Below are 18,804 nucleotides of genomic sequence, written 5' to 3' on the forward strand. Positions count from 1 at the left end.
CATATAAAAGTGAGTGAGAGAACTGTTCAGACTTTGTCTCCCATCTTGAGAAATGCAAGAATTCTGTTTTTCAGGCAACTGCTGCTGGTACATTTTCCTTAGTGGTTAATAGTTATTTTACCAGTGTGTTTGCACATACGCTCACACACAAAAACCCTAGTTATTTAATTTTGATGTGAACTACAAAACCTAATTGAGACCATATAAATACTAACATTAAGCACAGGTTTTGGGTGTGTTGTTTGTGGGTTTGTTTGTTTATTAAGGAAACTAAAAATGAAATGCACTATTAAGGCTTTGCAGTTAAAATGGAAGTCAAGTAATGGAAAATTACAGTTACTGCAATCTTAACATGTCTGCGTGCCTAACTCCCTCTGTATTGTGTAGTGTACATTTAACATGAGGAACTAAGAATAGAAAATATACCATTGAATTTAGTCAAGTTAATACTCGAGGAATTTTGGGCTAGATCCTGGCTGCTACTAAGACTCCTTTGTCATACTTCTGGATTGCAACAGACTGTATAGTTGGTTTGACAAGCCATGTGAAGATTCCTTGGCATAGAGGAATCCTTGACTGCCTGATCCAGAAGCTTCAGAGCCCAGATGAGTGGATGTTTTCCTACTGTGATCCTCAGTTGACACAATGGTCCTTTGGAACCATTATCTCAGGGGTTCTCAAATTCTTTTTGCTGGGACCCCCTTTGAAAATATTTCACACTGTGAAAACACCCACAACCCCGCAATCCCTCCCCCATACCATGCCACCCTTACTTCTGTGCTGCTGTTGGCGTCAGCGCTTCCTTCAGGCCTGGACATCTGGCCAGCGGCCTCTGCTCTTGCAACCCCCTTTGAGAAATGCTGCATTATGGGGTCTTCTCTCACTTGGATTTGGCAGAACTGACCCCCAGCAATCACCAAGTTAGGAGCAATTCACTCCTTTATTCCTCACCACCAGAGCTGTGCCAGGTGAATTTCAGCCAGGACAAAGGAGTTGGGCCCATTAACATTTGCATTTTTTTACTCTTTTGCCACCTTAACATTGCATTATCCATCATTCTGCAGTTGAATAAATGCAAAGAGGGCTGTTATCAAGATTAATAAAATGTGTTGCCTATTGTTCATATGTGTCACTTTAAATTGTAAATACAATGTCTTACATCTATTTGCATTTCTCAGAAATGCTGTGAATTCCACATTTTTTATGACCAGTAACTTGCAACTGTGCTACAAATACTTGTCCATGACAGTTCTACTGCTCCTGGACTACTTAAAGTACAGAGCGATCACCCATTATATTAATTTTAACAACTGTTAACTTTAGTGTTTTACAAAAAGTTAGAATTCACAGACACATTAAGACGTTGTCTAAACAAGTGTTAGTTGCCATAATAATAAGATATATTTCTTTTTCATAGATGATTCCTCCAAGAGGTTGTGCATATGTCTGCATGGTTCACAGACAAGATGCATATCGTGCTCTTCAGAAACTTAGTTCTGGATCCTACAAAATTGGATCTAAAATTATTAAGGTAAGCCATATTTTGTTCAGTAACATAGCCCAACTTAAAATACAGCAGAATTTTTATTATGATAGTTTAATTGTGTACTCTGAAAAATAATGACTTTTCTATACTATGAGTCTGATCAAGATGTGCAATATAGAGCACAAGAAGGAGGCAAAATAACTTCTGTTTGTAAGAGGTAGAGTGGGAAATTTTCTTACAAAATGTGTATTTGGCAGGAAGTGAGGAAGGACCTTAAAAATAAAATGATACACCTTCTGTTTAGGGAATACTTGGAAAGTTTGAACACACAAGGACTGGTTGTCAGGAGACCTGGGTTCTATTGTTGACTATGCAGAGAACACAAACTTACCTTGAAGCTTGTGTGTAGTCCCACTGACTTCATTGAGGACTGTGCGTTGAAAGTTAAGCATGTATTAAGTGTTCGAGTTGTCTGAGGTGTGACAAAGTTCCTCCTCTACCTTGGTGGATCCTGTGCTTATTGGCAGATTTGCTCACCTCAGTGGTCTTCCCCACAGGCTGGGTCAACTCCTCCTGTGTCTGATCAGGAGTTGGGAGGTTTGGGGAGAACCCAGGCCTGCCGTCTACTCCGGGTTCCAGCCCAGGGCCCTGTGGATTGCAGCTGTCTATAGTACCTCCTGTAACAGCTGCATGACAGCTATACCTCCCTGGGCTACTTCCCAATGGCCTCCTCCAAACACCTTCTTTATCCTCACCACAGGATCTTCCTCCTGGTGTCTGATAACGCTTGTACTCCTTACTCCTCCGGCAGCACATCCTCTCACTCTCAGCTCCTTGTGCCTCTTGCTCCCAGCTCCTCACATGCACTTCCTCTCCTCTGGCTCCCCCCTCCCTGACTGGAGTGAGCTCCTTTTTAAACCCAGGTGCCCTGATTAGCCTGCCTTGATTGACTGCAGGTGTTCTAATCAGCTTGTCTGCCTGAATTGGTTCTGGCAGGTTCCTGATTTCTCTAGTGCAGCCCCTGCTCTGGTCACTCAGGGAACAGAAAACTACTCATCCAGTGACCAGTATATTTGCCCTCTACCAGACTCCTGTACCCCACTGGCCTGGGTTTGTCACAGAGGTGTCTGTCACTAGTTTACTCTGAGATCCTTGGGTAAATCTTTTCAGCTCTGTGGTGCCATTTCCCATCTGTAAATTAGAAATAATATTTAACACACTTCTTATAAAAAAAACAGGAGTACTTGTGGCACCTTGAAGGCTCACAGATTTATTTGAGCATAAGCTTTCGTGGGCTACAGCCCAGTTCAGCCCACGAAAGCTTATGCTCAGAATAATTTGTGCCACGAGTACTCCTGTTCTTTTTGCGGATACAGACTAACATGGCTGCTACTCTGAAACATTTCTTATAGTTCATTGTAACCAAAGAGCCAAAAGATCTTCCAAGTGGCTGCTGCTCTTAGATGCTGAGTACATGCCCTATTGCTTGGTGCATACAGTAAATAAATGTACAGTGAAGATCAATCCTGCACTGACAGGGAAATGAAGTGGATGACTAAAGTGTTTTAATTCAGCTACATCATCTGATTGGATTTTATTTTCAGATTGCTTGGGCTTTAAATAAAGGTGTGAAAACAGAGTACAAGCAATTTTGGGATGTGGATCTTGGAGTTTCATATATACCTTGGGAAAAAGTAAAATTGGATGATTTGGATGGCTTTGCTGAAGGAGGCATGATCGACCAGGAGACTGTAAATACAGGTATTGATACTTAAGTGTAGCTTTTATTAAGTAAAAATTGTTTATTTTCTTTATTCCTTACATAAATTTTCAAAAATTGAGTATTTTTGGTGTACATGGTGAACATGTTCTTTTTTGCATTTGTTAGTATTAGTTTCCTGTGTACAGTTCAGATGGCACTGAGGTCTGAAATCCAGAAATTTGGATTGCCTCTATCGTGTGTTTGAGTCAACATCTGATGATAACACTGCAAGTCAACATAACACTATGTCAACATTCAGACCAATGGAGTTAAGCGAGACAATAAATATTAATATTTTTAAAAGTAGCTTCTGATTTTCTATGTTCATTCACTAAGTACACATGCAAATATTAGTGCATGCAAAATCTGTGATCTGGTTGTGACTCCTTCTGAAAAATCAAGTCTTTAGATTGTTGTATGTAGAAGTAAAATGATGGAAGGAGACTGATCTGGATATTCCTTTATTGTTTAAAACTGTCTGTTGAGACTCTCAGTACTATTGAGCTTCCTCTTTCCAACCTCCATAGATTGGTTTATAATCTGTTTTGTATCATAGGGCTTGTCTACACGGTCCCACAGTTCAGACTGTGGGAGTGTGAATTGCACACTTCTCCTCTGTGTGCATGCTGCAGGAACTAACTAAAAGGCATCTAATTCATGTAATGTGAACTAGGTACCTTTTAGTTTACACCAGCACCATCCATACAGGGGAGTTGCAATTCACACCCCATAGTCCAAATTGTGGGGCTGTGTAGACATAGCATTAAATATTGACAAGGGATGTTTGAGTATATAAATGCCAATCTTTTTAACTCTGGCAGCAAAATTTAAATTTGAATCAATATTGAAAATTAAATCCAACACCTTGCATTTAGAATGCCAACTTCATTTTGCCTTGGGCTGGTGGAGGTGGGTTTTTTCGTTATTAAGTACCCTATGTGATCATATGTCAGACTAGTCACTCAGTAATATAGACATATTGTAAATATAAATTACAATACATAAGGGGCTGCTATATTCTTTACATGTCATGAATCATTGATAAAGTGACAGTCAACTTGAATTTTTTAAATCGACATTTTTAAAAAAATCGCTTCTGATATAGTAACATTTCAATTGTATACATAGAATTTTTGTTTTTTCTTTTCCGTTCACTTTAAAAAAAAAAAAAGTTATGGGATTTTTGTGTTCTCCTGCTGATGTTTGATGGTCTTTCTGCCAAGAGAGGAACTCTGTGTGTCTATATCTATATAATTTTATTTTGTTTTCCACCCCCCAGCTTCATTCAGTTACAGTAAGCTCTGACCAAAATGTGATTTTTCAAGTTGGTGGTGGTTTTTTTAAATTTAGAAATGGAAACAGAACATTTAAACTCATTTTCTACAAAATAAATAAAAATTTTTTTTTATTTAGAATGGGAAACTGTGAGGAGCTCAGAGGCTGTTAAAGAAAATATCCAAACTACTCAGAGTACAACTGTCGATAAGAATACAGCTGTTACAACACAGACGGAAGCTTATACTCAGTCTGTAACTATGCTACAGGTTAGTATTGAGCATGTTTGTACCCACAGTTTTCATATTTTGGGTGGTTTCTTTAGAAAAAGATTTAACTTGTAGCTAATATGGATACATTCAAATGCTAAGTTAGAATAAATAGCATGGATAAATATTGAAAATATAGAATAAGGAGGACTTATATTTTATTTTATCTTTAAAATAAGTAAACTAATGCTCTTATTCAGCGAAGCTCTTAAATTTCTGCTTGACTCTAATATCATGCCTTTTTTGCTGATCCAGGCTTAAATGTTGGTGATAGAGCAAACGTTATAAAATTGAAATTGCTATCAATTGTTTAAAAGAAAATTGAAATGTGTGAGCTACTAAAGGATCCTTTTGTCGGAGCCACCAGCACAATGGCTCTTTTTTGCCTGGGATCACTTCTGTTTGGCTTTAGTTCCTTTTTACATTAGTTTCCCCTTTCTTTCATATTAATCTGAGAATAAATGAAAATTATTTTTTTCTTACACTTTTGGGCAGCCTTCATATTGATTTAGGATCTTATTGAACATTTGTGCTAAATGGAGGTTAGTAGGGACAATCTAAGCCTTAATGTAGTTTGAATTACTCTATCTCTAAAAAGGATTTTCTCTGCCTTAATAAACAGATAAATAAGGTTTGTTGTTTCTTTTTTAAAAGCTGGAGGTACTATATTGTAACTTTTTTAGCCTTTCAGGTGTGTGCAATACCAAAGATGTTGGTCAAGAATTTCTTGAAATGCTCACAGTCAAAATTATTTAGTGATTAAATTATTTTTACTAAGTTTTACTTATAATGACACTACAGAAAGGTAAATTTTTAAACCTGTTGCTGGTTGTTTTTTTTCTTGCATTGATACAAGATTGCTAATTTACATGACTGCTCTGGAGAACTGAGCTTTTGGCATTAATAATTTTGTTAATGTTAAAGTAGTTTGTTGGGACCTCAGAACGAAGATGAACTTTTTTTAGTCTATTTCCATGACTAACATCCTTTTAACACAATTTGTATTTTGTCTTCCATTTTCTGTCACAAGAATTATGCTTAGTTTTTTATTTCAACCATTTCGCTCTATATTGTATTCTTTTGTATTTCTAATACATTTCTGCTTTCCTTATTATTGTTTTACATTTCTGATTGAATCGAGAAAGCAGACATACTGTTAATACTTGAGCACACTCTTCCTGGTTTGAGGTAATTATATTTTCAGCTAGTAAATTCAGGCCTGAGAGCCAAGTTTTTCTTCGAGTAGTGCCTCTATGGGTGCACATTCTAGGTGCACTTGCTCCCTATGTGTCTCAGATCAGAGATTTTAGGTAGCCATGTCTTTTCAGCAAGACATGCACCTGCCGCAGTCTCATGCAGTTCACTGAGGCTATATAGCCTTAGTTCGTTCTCAACCTCCTCAGCCTGCAGTGGAGCCTGAGCAGCATCCAAATAGAGCTTGCCACAACTGTATTTTTCTCTTGTTCTTATTAGTTAGTTTTAGTTCTTAGAGTTTCCTTTGTGTGAGTTAGCTGTAGTAATTTTATAGATTTCAAACAAATACTCTTAAACCTCCTCCCCAAAACTGTGATTTTATACTTTTAGGATAAGGACTGTTATCTACCTTTATCTATTTTTCTTTGTTTCTCCCCCTCAAAAAACTTAAACCCAGGGAGGTTATACCCAGTTCTCTCAGGTCTCTCTGGATGCTGGTTTTCAAAGGGAAGTTGAAAATACAATTGAGGACCTTCCTTTTGATGGATTGAAGTTGTTTGTGGGGAAAAAATGCTGAATCTCTGCATGCCTTAAAAGATGCCAGAGCCACTTTGCACTGTCTGGGAATTTATGCCCCTGCAAAAAAAAGAAAAGTTCAGTAAGTCCCAGACAGCACAGTGATCTCGTCCCATCTAGTTTCCCACCTTCCAGAGATATTACAAACCCCAGTATAAGAGACAACAGTTTCAGTAGAAGAGACTAGCTTCTTCTCAGGCATTGACCTAACAACCCACAACTTCAAAACATCAGTTTTGATGGGCTGGTCAAGGTGCTAAGTTACCTACCATCTCTGCTCCTAACTGCTGCAACAATCTGCATGTCTCCCTCACTTCAGCGATTGTCTTTCTCATTTCCATCAGAATTGGGAACATACCACTGTGGATAAGTGGGTGTTGGAGATCATGTCTCCATCCACTTTACTTCCCGCCTCCTGTCCCATCTTCAGGAATCGCTCTCATAAGCACGATTTGTGACAGGAAATCAACTGTTTTCTGAATCTGGGTGCTATAGAACCAGTTCCTATGCAACACAGGTGTGAGATTTTATTCCAGGCATCTCCTGATTCCAAAAAAAGAACAGCAGATCTATTCTAGATCTAAGTTGATTCAACAGATTCATAAAGATTCAGATGTTCAAAATTCCATCATTGGACCAAGGGGATTGGTTCTAGGTCCTCGACTTTCAAGACATTTACTTCCCTATAGCGATCCACTCCTCCCACAAAAGATTCTTATGCCTCACTTTGTGTCAAGAGACTTTCAATACACAGTGCTCAAAAGTTCTTTTTGTCGTAGGAACTCTGATTTTTCCCATACTTCAACAATTGTGACTACACATGCGCCGACTCGCGGGGTGGCTCAGACCTGTTTATTTGCCAAGCAAACACAGTTAAAGAAAACAATTCTCTATGCCGCCAGTAGTTTTTTTAAAAAAACAACAAACCCTGAGATACTGCTCTCCTTTGGAGTCCAGATCTTCTGTATACATCTGTCCCAACTCCCTTGGTATCCAAGGTGCTATGCAAGATAAGGAAAACCAAAAGCAACGTTATTCTCATAGTTCTGAGGCAGCCGAGACACACATGATTTCCTTACCTCACTCTTCTGTCTCTTTGTGAACTGATAGCTCTCTGGACCATATGTTCTCTCACGATGCCAGTCAAATCCATCACCCCAAACTCAGGGTTCTTTGGCTCAAGGCATGGCTGATAAATGGCTTGCAGGGTTAGAAACAACCTATTTTGAGGACGTAAAGAGAATGCTGTTACATAGTAGGAAACTATGTACTTGTGGCAAACATGCCAAAAAGTGGATGAGATTCAAAGACTGGTGTGACCTAAAACATCTTTCACCTAAATCCTCTCCATTATTATTTGTACTAGATTACATTTTAGAGCTAAAAATGACAGGGTTATCTTTAAGCTTCGTAAAAGTGCATTTGGCAGTTATTACAGCCTTCCATCATTGCTCATCCTACAACAGTGAGGTTTCTCAAAGGACTGGACAACCTCTTCCCATAAATCAGATGTCCTATGCTGGTATGGAACCTCAGCTTTGTACTCAGATGTCATACGAGGCCTCCCTTTGAACATATGGACATCTGCTCCTTTCAATACCTGTCTATGAACACTGCATTTCTAGTAGCCATTGCTTGACAGTGAGTAAGATAGGGGCTCTCTGATGGCATACTTCACTGTCTTGTTTAAGACTAAGGCCACACTGAAACTACATTCCAAGTTCCTGCCAAACGTATCTTTGGACTTCCACATAAATCAACCTATGCATCTTTGTTTTCTTCCCTAAACCACACCATGTTTAAAGGATATGTGACACTACATACACGCGAGATCTGGAGGGCGTTAGCCTTTTACTGAGACAGGATTAAGTCCTTTAAGAAATCTCCAAGACTATTTCTCTCCATTGTGAACAGAACTAAGGGATCTCCAATTTCCAAGCAGAGATTCTCTAGGTGGATATCTGGCTGCATTACCTACTGCTATCAGTCACATGATGTACAGCCTCCCTCTAGAGAACTAACTCACTCCCATGAGATCCCTCTCTACTTCAGTAGGCTTTAAGAATGTTCCCGTCGTCGAAATATGTAGAACCGTGATTTGGGAGCCTATTCATACGTTTTCTGAACACTATGCAGTCACTCATACATCAGCTTGTGATGCCATATCTAGGTCTACTGTTTTATCTTCAACATTAGAGTTTTCTCCTAAACCTCACTCCTCCATAGAGGTTGCTACTTGATAATCACCTAGAGTGGAGCCCCTATATGCACACTACTCGCAGAAGAAGAGGTTACTCAACCTGTGCAGTAACTGTGTGGTTCTTCAACATGTGTTCCCCTTTGGGTGCTCAATTATCCACCCTCCTCCCCTCTGCCTCAGAGTTCTTTACGGCATTCTCTGTGGTAGAGAAGGAACTGAGGGTGGTTTGCCCATGCAGCTCTATATAGCCTCATGCAGGGCACAAGGTTGTGGGGGACTCGTGAGCAGGCCAAATGGACACTGCTACCTAAAATCTCTGATCTGAGGCATATTGGGCGCAATGCGCCTAGAGTTGAGTACCCATAAGGGAGGACATTTTGAAGAACCGCAGTACCTGCACAAGATGAGTAACCTCTTTATTAGCCCACTAAATCATTTTCTTTTTTGAAGCACTGTCAAGTTACCATTATTCTACTGAAATAGTTAAATACTTTAATTTTTAAATGAAAGGTGATGGAAATTATAAAACAAAAACCAAAATAGGCTCTCAGTTGCTGAAAGACACAGCATTACAAAAAAATAATGAAACTCCTTTTAACCCCTTCCTTCTCTGCACAACCTATCACCTATTCTTTTTTTTCTCCCTTCCGTCTCTGTCCTTTCCCCGTTGTCTTCTTTTCCTACAAGTTAGCAAAGATCTAGTTCCTGAATTAAGTACAATGTATAAATATGTATTTTGATACTGTTTCTTTAAAATAGAATAAGGAAGGACACATGGCATTCTCCCAGTGTGCTTTCAAATATCTTCGATATTCTTGCTGACCTGTAGTGAGGCCTGGGGCCTAAGTACTAATTTTAGGGCCAAATTCTAAATTTAGCTATGTTTGAAGGGTTCTACCAATGTATTTGAGACAGAATTTAGACATACAGAAACTTTTTCAGATAGTGTTAGATTAAACCAGTTAGCTTGACTGTGAGTTACTGAGGTGAATTTGCAGAGATAGCAGTTAGAAAAACAGTTTTATTTGTAAATGGGACAAATTTGATATGAAAATCAAAACACAATAAACTTTAGTGCTATTATGCTATTTTTACTCACCTTTCAGAGGAAAAATGCCTTCATCCAAGCTTTATCTGGCAACTTCTAAAATACAATTTATTTTTGATATAAAATTAGGATACTAGAGAAATGAGGTATAATTTTAAATTTAAGATTTTAGTTAAAACACAAATAATGCCCTCTGTGAATACATTTTCCATATTAAATTTATAAAACCCTCCATTTTTTGTTTACCTGCAGCTGCTTCAAAATTTCTAGTGTACTACCCCAAAGTGCCATGTAATTCATCATGCTTGCCACAGCATAAGTAGAACCTTGATTATAATTACTGCTTTCAGTTAACAATAATTGCAATCAAATCATTTTATTCCTTTTTCAAAGTCATTGAATAATGTAAAAGTTGAAGTTTTTGTTTTCTTTTTTCCTTCCCACCAAAAAAAAAGATTCCGGTAGCTCCAACTGTGCCTGCTGTTAGTTTAGTTCCTCCATCATTTCCTGTCACAATGTCTGTCCCGCCTCCTGGGTACAGTTCAATTCCACCACCTCCCTTCTTGCGGGCAAGTTTCAACCCTTCACAACCACCTCCTGGTAAGTTACAATTTTAATTGATTGTATAATAAGTATATCCATGCTAACTGAGTATCTTAAACATATGTTATGTGCTAGAATTATTTCTGACTCAGAGATTCAGGACAGAAGCCTTAGTTTATTCTTAACAATTTCAGTCTAGTTTTGAAAATCAGACTCTTCATTTAGTTGTTTCTTTTTACCATTTTTCTTCAACTGGAAAATTTGTTAGGTGAAACTGTAATTGTTCCTTTGAGTATTTTTGGTATCCTCTGTGTTTAAAGTTGGAGCCCTCTGGAAAGCAGTAACCATTGCTGATTCTCTTCCTACACTGCTGACTTGCGAGTTTGCAGTGGACATTCTTCTCCTGATTAATGCAGATTAGTGAGATCTTACTATTTTTATTATTGAGATTTTATTAGAGTTGCCCATATTATTAAATTATTTCTGATTGTTCATATAGGTTTTATGCCTCCCCCGGTTCCACCAGTCCCACCGCCTGTTGTTCCACCGCCTGTTGTGCCACAAGTAGTCCCAACATGTGAGTTGGCTTGTCTGTTTTTTTTTTTTAAATACTAATTTTGTGTTAATTAAAGTCTAGCTGTTTGTACTAATTCTTATTCCAAATGGATTGCTATAAATCACCAAGCAGAAAACTTTGATTTAAATAATCAATTTTAATCTTGTTTTGCATATATACTTTTTAGTTACCTTCTTAAAGAAAAGTTGATTCTCATTGGTTGATAACTATTAAAACATGTAGATTTGCAACTAAATATAGCCTTTACATTAAATTTGGCTCTATTTGTTAACCAGGAGATACACTAGATCAATACACATTTATTTAAGCAATTATATAGCTTAATTTGCATTTCTTTAGATTCTTTACATTTTTTATTATGTTAGAAAATGGTGACTGATGCATTTCTTATTTACGAAATTAATTTTTTACTTGTGATTTGTGTCATGCTCTACTTGGAAATGCGAATTCTGTTAAAAGTGTACAAAACCATCATTTTAAAATAATTTTTTTTATTAAATAAAGTGACCAAAAATATGCTGGGTACATAAGAAAAAAAACTTTATCACAAAATATGTCAGAACATATTTTGCATTTAAAACAAGCTGATTTATTAAACAAAGTATTATCTCTAGTTAGTGAATTGAACTAATTGTTTCTGGTCACCATTGTACGTCAGAATTATAGTACAAGTAGATCTCATCCTCTCACACTTAGTTTTTATTTATAGATTGGAAGAAGAAAACAAGTTTTCCTGCATTTTCAACTCCCAGTTGGTTTCTTAAGTTTGAATGAACTAGTCATTGAATTGAACTAGTGGAATAAACTGAAATGAAGAAAATATTCTCTCTGCATCTGCAGAGGAGGATACTGCCATCAAAAGCTGGTGTAGCACTTCAGCAAACTGTGGTTCCAGGTGCATAGCCAGTAGTGACTTCCCATAAATTCAGTGGCTCAACTTTCTTTAACTTTCAGCAGCAAACGTACTGTTCAGTATTATTGTTTTAATTTACTTTAATGATTTTGATAGAATATAGTAAGTTTAGGCCTCAACATAGATTGTCATGATTTCACATGCAATTTTAAATAGGTTTATTTTAAAAAAACACCCTGTATTTAAGTAAAAAAATCTAATTTTTAAATTTAAAAATAAAAGTCATTGATTTTTATCTACCTGTTCTTAGTTAATAATATACAAATTATGGTAGATACCATGTTCTATGGGGAATTCATATGCTATTTTCACTATTGTATTGAGAAGAAGTTTATAGTACATAGTTTGTGAATATTATTAGACCAACTAAACAGTATATTTAATATTTTCCTAGGAGTCATTGAAGAAGTTATTTGCAAATTAACGATTTAGTATTCATACATACATTGTTTAATCGAGAGTTGTATAGGTGATCAAATAATACTCATTAAGCAAATTATTTCTGTATTTTTTTTCAATCATTGAATTTGTTATTTATGATTTATTATTTTCACTACTCAATCTTTTCAAGTCCGCTACATTCAATTGTTCGAAATATTAAAGCCTGTTGAAACCAGTGTTGTTTGCTTCTGTATTTATTTATAATCTACTACTTAAGAGTGAAGCATTGGGAAGCCTGTAAGGATTACAAATGTTTTTTGAAAAACTATTTATTTCTAAGTGAGCAATATCGTTGTCTTGGATGACTATATTTGATGATATGCTCTAACAATAAAGCATCTGCCAAACTAAATTGTCAAGAAATACTGAGCTTTTTTGTTTTATTTTGTTTTTTTCCCCTTCAGCTCTAGTGCAGCCTCCTCTATCCATTACTCAAGAGACAATGAAAGACGTTCCTTTTGGTAGCCTTGTTTTACCAGTTGGCACCGTTTCTAGCAGTCTAGCCACTCCAACGTTATCAGCAGGAAGTGTTTTTAACCCTCTTCCAAGCAACAAACCAGAGTCAGAAGAAAAAGGATCACATCTTGCAGACATTCAGATTTCTTCCAGTGAAAACAACAGATCTGGTAAGAAATTTCTGTAGCCTACATATTTTGCCACGTATAAATTGACTTTATATATACAAGTTTTTAAGTTAACCCATATGTATTGTGTTAACTCATCCTAATGTAGGATGTTTTGGGTTAAATATGATCTTGGATTTGGGATTTAATCTGTGACAGAGTGTGCTGATAATGAGCTTTTTTAGCATCTCTTGATTGATGTTTTCCAGTAGGTCATGTCTTCAGTGGAAAAGAAATTTCTCTCACACATCTGTGTGCATATAGGCTAGAGATGTAAAGCTGGGCCAGGGGATGTAGTTAAGAGTATTTTAAAATAAATTCTTTAAATTTTACTGAAAGTGGAATGGAACAAGAACTGGTAGTTAAGTTTAGTATATGGTTTTAAGCATTCATTCAAATATGTTCATTTTTTCTTGTGTAGGCTTGGTGAGCATGTGATTTTCCCTGCCCCTTAAAAGCTTGTGCTCAGGCTTTACTATGTAAAGGCATCAGTTTCCATGACTTAATGCCCAGTCTTCATCGTTGGGGCTAAAAATCTGTGTTCATAACTCGAAACTATTACAAATATTTAAATGAGTAAATATTCCAACTATGTATCTATTAACTGAAATAATGGATTAAAATATTATTTGTATTGTAAACTGTTTAATGTTATGTTGACTTTTTCAGTCTACTAAATAATTTTTATTGCATTTCAGTTCAGAATGATGTCTCAAGCAGCTCCGGACTTGCGGGTGGAGTGCAACCACCTGGTATCTCAAGCAGCTCCGGACGTGCAGGAGGAGTGCAGCCACCCGGTGTCTCAAGCAGCTCTGGACGTGTGGGAGGAGTGCAGCCACCCAGTGTCTCAAGCAGTTCCACGCTTGCGGGAGGAGTGCAGCCACCCGGTGTCTCAAGCAGCTCCACACTTGTGGGAGGAGTGCACCCACCCGGTGTCTCAAGCAGCTCCGCACTTGCAGGAGGAGTTCAGCCACCTGGTGTCTCAAGCAGCTCTGGACTTCTGGTGGGAGTGCCGCCACTGAATGTCTCAAGCAGCTGCGGACTTTTGGCAGGAGTGCCGCCACCGAACGTCTCAAGCAGCTCTGGACTTATGGCGGGATTGCCACCGCCGAATGTCTCAAGCAGCTCTGGACTTCTGGCGGGAGTGCCGCCACCGAACGTTTCAAGTAGCTCAGGACTTATGGCAGGAGTGCCACCACCAAATGTCTCAAGCAGCTCTGGACTTTTGGCGGGAGTGCCGCCACCAAATGTCTCAAGCAGCTCTGGGCTTCTAATAGTGCCACCACCCAATGTCTCAAGTAGTTCTGGACTTCTGGGGATGCAGCATCCACCAGGGATTCAAAACATACCCCATTTAAATATTAGTAGTCAAAGGATGCCTGGAATGCCTCTCTTAGATCTCCGTCCAGGACTAATACCCCAGTCACCTGGACCAAGATTTCCATTAATACAGCCTGGAATGCCACCACAGCGTAATATCCCTCCTCCAACAATCCTTGACCCGTCCCTTCATCCACCACCCAGAGGTCCTTTTCCTCCTCCAGGAGATCTTTTTAACCAAACAGAGAGACATTTTGGAACACCTGGAAGACAAAATGTTGATAGCATTTCTAATCCAGAAAAAAGGTTACCACTTGGCGGTGATAGCATTCAACAGGAAGGAGACAGAGACTATCGCTTTCCGCCAGTGGAAAACAGAGAGACTCTTAATAGGCCATCCCCAGTCGATGTCAGGGATTCTATTGGACGGCCACCAGTAGATCCAAGAGAGGGTCTTGGACGACCTCCAATAGATGGGAGAGAACATTTTGCAAGACCGCATGTAGATATGAGAGAGAATTTTGGAAGACCAGGTGTGGATAATATTGGTCGAAGAGAGCATTTTGGTTTCAATTCAGAAAAGCACTGGGGACAGAGAGGAGATTATGATGAAAGAGAACACACTGTTTTCCCTATCTACGGTGGTCCTAAAAGCTTCCATGAAGATAGAGAGAGATTTCGGCATGTAAATTACAGATTTGATGCTAGAAGTGGTCCCAACTGGAATAGGGGGTTTGAACAAGATGCTCACAGAGATTTTGATGACCGTAGAAGACCCTGGGAAAGACAGAGGGATAGGGATGATAGAGATTTTAATTTTTGCAGAGAAATAAATGGAAACAGATTTGGAAGAGACAGAATGCAGAACAACTGGATCCCTCCTCCACATCCAAGGGTTTTTGAATATTTTGAAGGGGCCACTTCACAGCGCAAAGCTGATAATATACCCCAGGTAAATGGTGAAAATACAGAGACAGAAAGTCAACCACCAAATGTGCAAGTGCAGAATGATCCAGAACTTTATGAAAAACTAGCATCTTCAAGTGAGATAAACAAAGAGAAGAGTGACACAGAAGCTGAAATAGAAAGTGAACCAGTGGTAGAAAGCACAGAAACTGAGGGGACATAATCATCACTCAGTAGGTAAAAGATACCTTTTGTAAAGTTGTCATCTCTCTGTAATAGATAAATGGCTGACTGGACCTTAGCAGTTCGCTTTTGTCTGCCAGAATTAAGTAAATCTGATGTTCATGTTCATCTTTCACTTAAATAACTGTACAACTGACTTGTATAGAACACTGTTCTTAATTTGAACGTGGTAGGTAAACATTTTTTATTTCTCTGATAAAACACAGACTTGCCCCCAGTTGCTTTTAATGTCACAATGATAAATAACAGCTTGTCAAACAGAGACTTCCTATGGAAGAAAATGGAATTTTTTTAGATACTACCATTAGGTTGGCTGTGGAAATTGTTATACTTGAAAGCAGGTGCTGGTGTATCTTGTCCATGTTTTTAGGCTGCTGCAGAATTTTAAACATAGACAAAGTTTGATATTTTATGTTCCTGAAATTTGGCAAAAAAAAGAAAAGGAAGAAAAGAAAAAGAAAAAAAGAGAGAAAAAGAAATAACCTGGTCATTTAAGGAGCATAATACAGAGATTAAAAGTGTTTTTGTAAAATCCACACTGTAGTCTCTGTTTTCTCTAAAGTAACTGTCTGTGATTTGTTCCTCGTACTGCAGTGGGTTAAAAAAAATGATAAAAGTACATTTTAATGTTGGGTGCATTTTGTTTTTAGATGCCAATAAAGCATATTTGTTTGATAACAGTGTTCTAGGTATTGTATTTTTTTTAAAAAAAAAAAACCCTTACAAGCTATGAAAACCTGGATCAGCTGTGGTATATGCTTTAGCTAGTTGTTGCAAAAGGTTTATATTACTCTTGTAAGACCAATGCAACAATTATATGTGCTAGAAAGAAGCATATGCTTTTATACTGAAAATCATGCAGTCACATTAGTTTATGTATATAACATGTATGTAAATATTTGTGTAAACTGTAAGTAGATATCGCTATTTCTGTGCGTGCCTGTGTGCACGCATAGAATAATGAAGACAGATTAATAAAACTGAAATGAAATTAGGTTATAAAAATCAGTCTTTTACCTTCTTGAGGTTGCAAGATATTTCGAGACTTTAATTTGATTAAATCAAATTTACATTTATTTATTCACTCATAGGTACTGTTCTTATTACTTTTAGAAGGTGAAATGAACATGATATACTGTAAAGATATACAGTAGGATTTTAGCTTACTTTTTAAAAAATGTAGATATGCATGAAGCCAAAATTGAAGCAAATGTTTACCTTGTCTTATTTTGTAATATATTTGGTGTTCTGGATAGATAGTGGTAGCATTAAAGTATTTTGTGGTTATTTGTTTGCAGTGAATCTCTGAAGTCCAGAATTGTTGCATGAAAAGTATAAAGCTGTTGTTGGTTTTTCTTTAAAAAAAAAAAAAAAAAATTGTGACTAGAAATGAAGTAGGCTTTGTGCTTTGGAGGCTTAATACTGCAGTAGAATTTCTAAGTAAAATGTTGAGATGAATTGGCCTCCTAAGTAATTCAGTAGCACTGCTCCCTTCTGTTTCACCTGTTTTGCTGCTTGCATATCTTTTTTTTTTCTTTTTTTTCTTTTTACCCTGAGGTGGAAGATTTGATGATATAGTAATGGAAGGTTTTCAGCTTGTCACACTTGCAGTACATTTATTCCTTTCCCCTTCTAGAAAATCTGTTGTTAAATTCACTGAGTCTAAAAGCATCCTCTAAGTTTTGAGAGAGAATTTTCTCTCTCAGTAAGTTCTGAGAGTCAATAATGATACTTTCTTCTGTAGAATGGAAAATATTTAATTCAGGGAAATCTGAGTTGATCTTTAATAGTAAAGAATACTAATTTATCAGTAGTTTGTATTGTGTTAAAAAAATTCCGCCAAGGATATGAAGTGTGAAGATGTCACTTGGAAGTTTGGCTGTAGTGCATAAGGATACATCTGGACTTACAGAGAAGTTATATGTGATCCTTTTTTGTGGTGACCTGGTTCTGTTTCTCAGTAATTAGGATTTTAATTTTAAAAGCCCCTAAAATTGCTTTCATTAGATGAAAATATCACTTTTAAAAGCTTGGGTATGAATGATTTTGCACCTACAGTGAAAGTAGTAATAATATTTAGTACTAGGAAGCAGTGAGATTCAGGTGCATTAAATAAGCAATAGCCTGTAACAGGACCATGCTGATATACTGGCTTCCAACGGGTTTTTACAATGTTTAGGGCAAAAATACCTTCAAATGCAGACTGTGCAGGTCAAGGAACTTGATCAGTGTTGTGCCTCTCAGCCTGCTAATAATTTGCTAATCAAGTGTGCATGACTTAGGATGACTGAACATAAAAAAGCTGTCTAGTATTTTTTTTAAAGTCACTTCTTTCCTTTCTTTTCAGTTTGATAGCGTTTTGACATTTTTTAAGTTAATAGTTGTACATGAAAAAGCTGATTCTCATTGATTTTCCAAATAGTCGGATCAAAATGCAAATATTTCCAAAAGGTTTGCTTTCACCATTGTGTTTTACACAATGAAACAAAAAACAAAATCTTCCTTGTCTTTTCTTAAATTGAGATTTGCAGTATGTTCATTGTTTGTAATAGGATGGTGCAGGAAAACTGCCACATGGTGAGGGAGATGAAATAATTCAGTTGGCAATGCTGTAAACCAGATCACATTGCCATTTCCTTGTGCATGTTTGGATCAGGCAAAACATTTTGAGACTCTGCAATGTATATTCATTAGATGAAGAACATAACTGTGTTAATATTTTAATCTGTTCTGTAAATGTCTTTTTAATAAAGTGGCTACTGTACTTAGTGTAGTTGTACACTGTACTATTACAGTTTCCAACAGCTATTTGATTCTTGTGTAGAATAAAACTTTATTGTACAGAAAAGTAGTTTTTAGCTGCATCATGTTTCTCGCTAGAACTTTTTTTTTCACACCTTCTAATTTTAGTAGTACCTAAGCATAGAAAAATAGCCCCAAGAGAAAAGCATTCAGAAACAGAGAAAGGGCCTGAGTCAAATATTTATTAGAAATTAAAGATAGCGAGTCGTAGCTGTTAAAATTTTTCAGTGACAAGATAAAAGTCTTTGAATGTTTCTCAAGAAAAAGATTATCCTCTTACAAGAAGAGAATATTCTACCCTTTTGTTTTTGACAGTGAAGATATTTGCCACATTCCAACAATTAAAGAAACTGATGCATGAGTCTGTTTACATTTTTATTTGCATAAATAACAGAAATATGCATGTTTTATAGTTTAAAAAAAAGATGTCAACGGTTTTAACAAACAGGAAAGATTAAAATTTACTAATACACATTTAGTTGAAAACCTTACTCATATCAGTTCAGACATGCAAAATGTTACCTTTTTGGACATTCTGTGTCCTGCCATCCTGCATTGTGATCTGTGAGAGCAGACTGCTCTGCCCATGCCGATCACAGTGTAGGATCATGGCCTTTATTTGTTAT

At 37.1% G+C, this 18,804-nt stretch overlaps 1 protein-coding gene across 6 annotated transcripts in view; it reads left to right on the forward strand.

Annotated features, from left to right (window-relative positions):
- The window catches only part of SCAF8 (SR-related CTD associated factor 8), a 240,754-nt gene that overhangs the window by 74,723 nt on the left and 147,227 nt on the right, over positions 1-18,804 (forward strand). For 4 of the 6 annotated variants that reach the window (XM_030556627.1, XM_030556630.1, XM_030556633.1 and 1 more), the window contains exons 14-20: positions 1,418-1,531; positions 3,091-3,247; positions 4,662-4,792; positions 10,266-10,410; positions 10,853-10,930; positions 12,689-12,910; positions 13,606-16,061. In XM_030556627.1, coding sequence (XP_030412487.1) covers positions 1,418-1,531; positions 3,091-3,247; positions 4,662-4,792; positions 10,266-10,410; positions 10,853-10,930; positions 12,689-12,910; positions 13,606-15,356 — 2,598 coding nt within the window. In that variant the 3' untranslated portion in view covers positions 15,357-16,061. Of the gene's footprint in view, positions 1-1,417; positions 1,532-3,090; positions 3,248-4,661; positions 4,793-10,265; positions 10,411-10,852; positions 10,931-12,688; positions 12,911-13,605; positions 16,062-18,804 lie in introns of those variants that run through there. The other 2 variants (XM_030556629.1, XM_030556628.1) reach the window with 1 other exon arrangement.

This window comes from Gopherus evgoodei, chromosome 3, assembly GCF_007399415.2.
Source record: "Gopherus evgoodei ecotype Sinaloan lineage chromosome 3, rGopEvg1_v1.p, whole genome shotgun sequence".
Taxonomy (NCBI): Eukaryota; Metazoa; Chordata; order Testudines; family Testudinidae; genus Gopherus; species Gopherus evgoodei.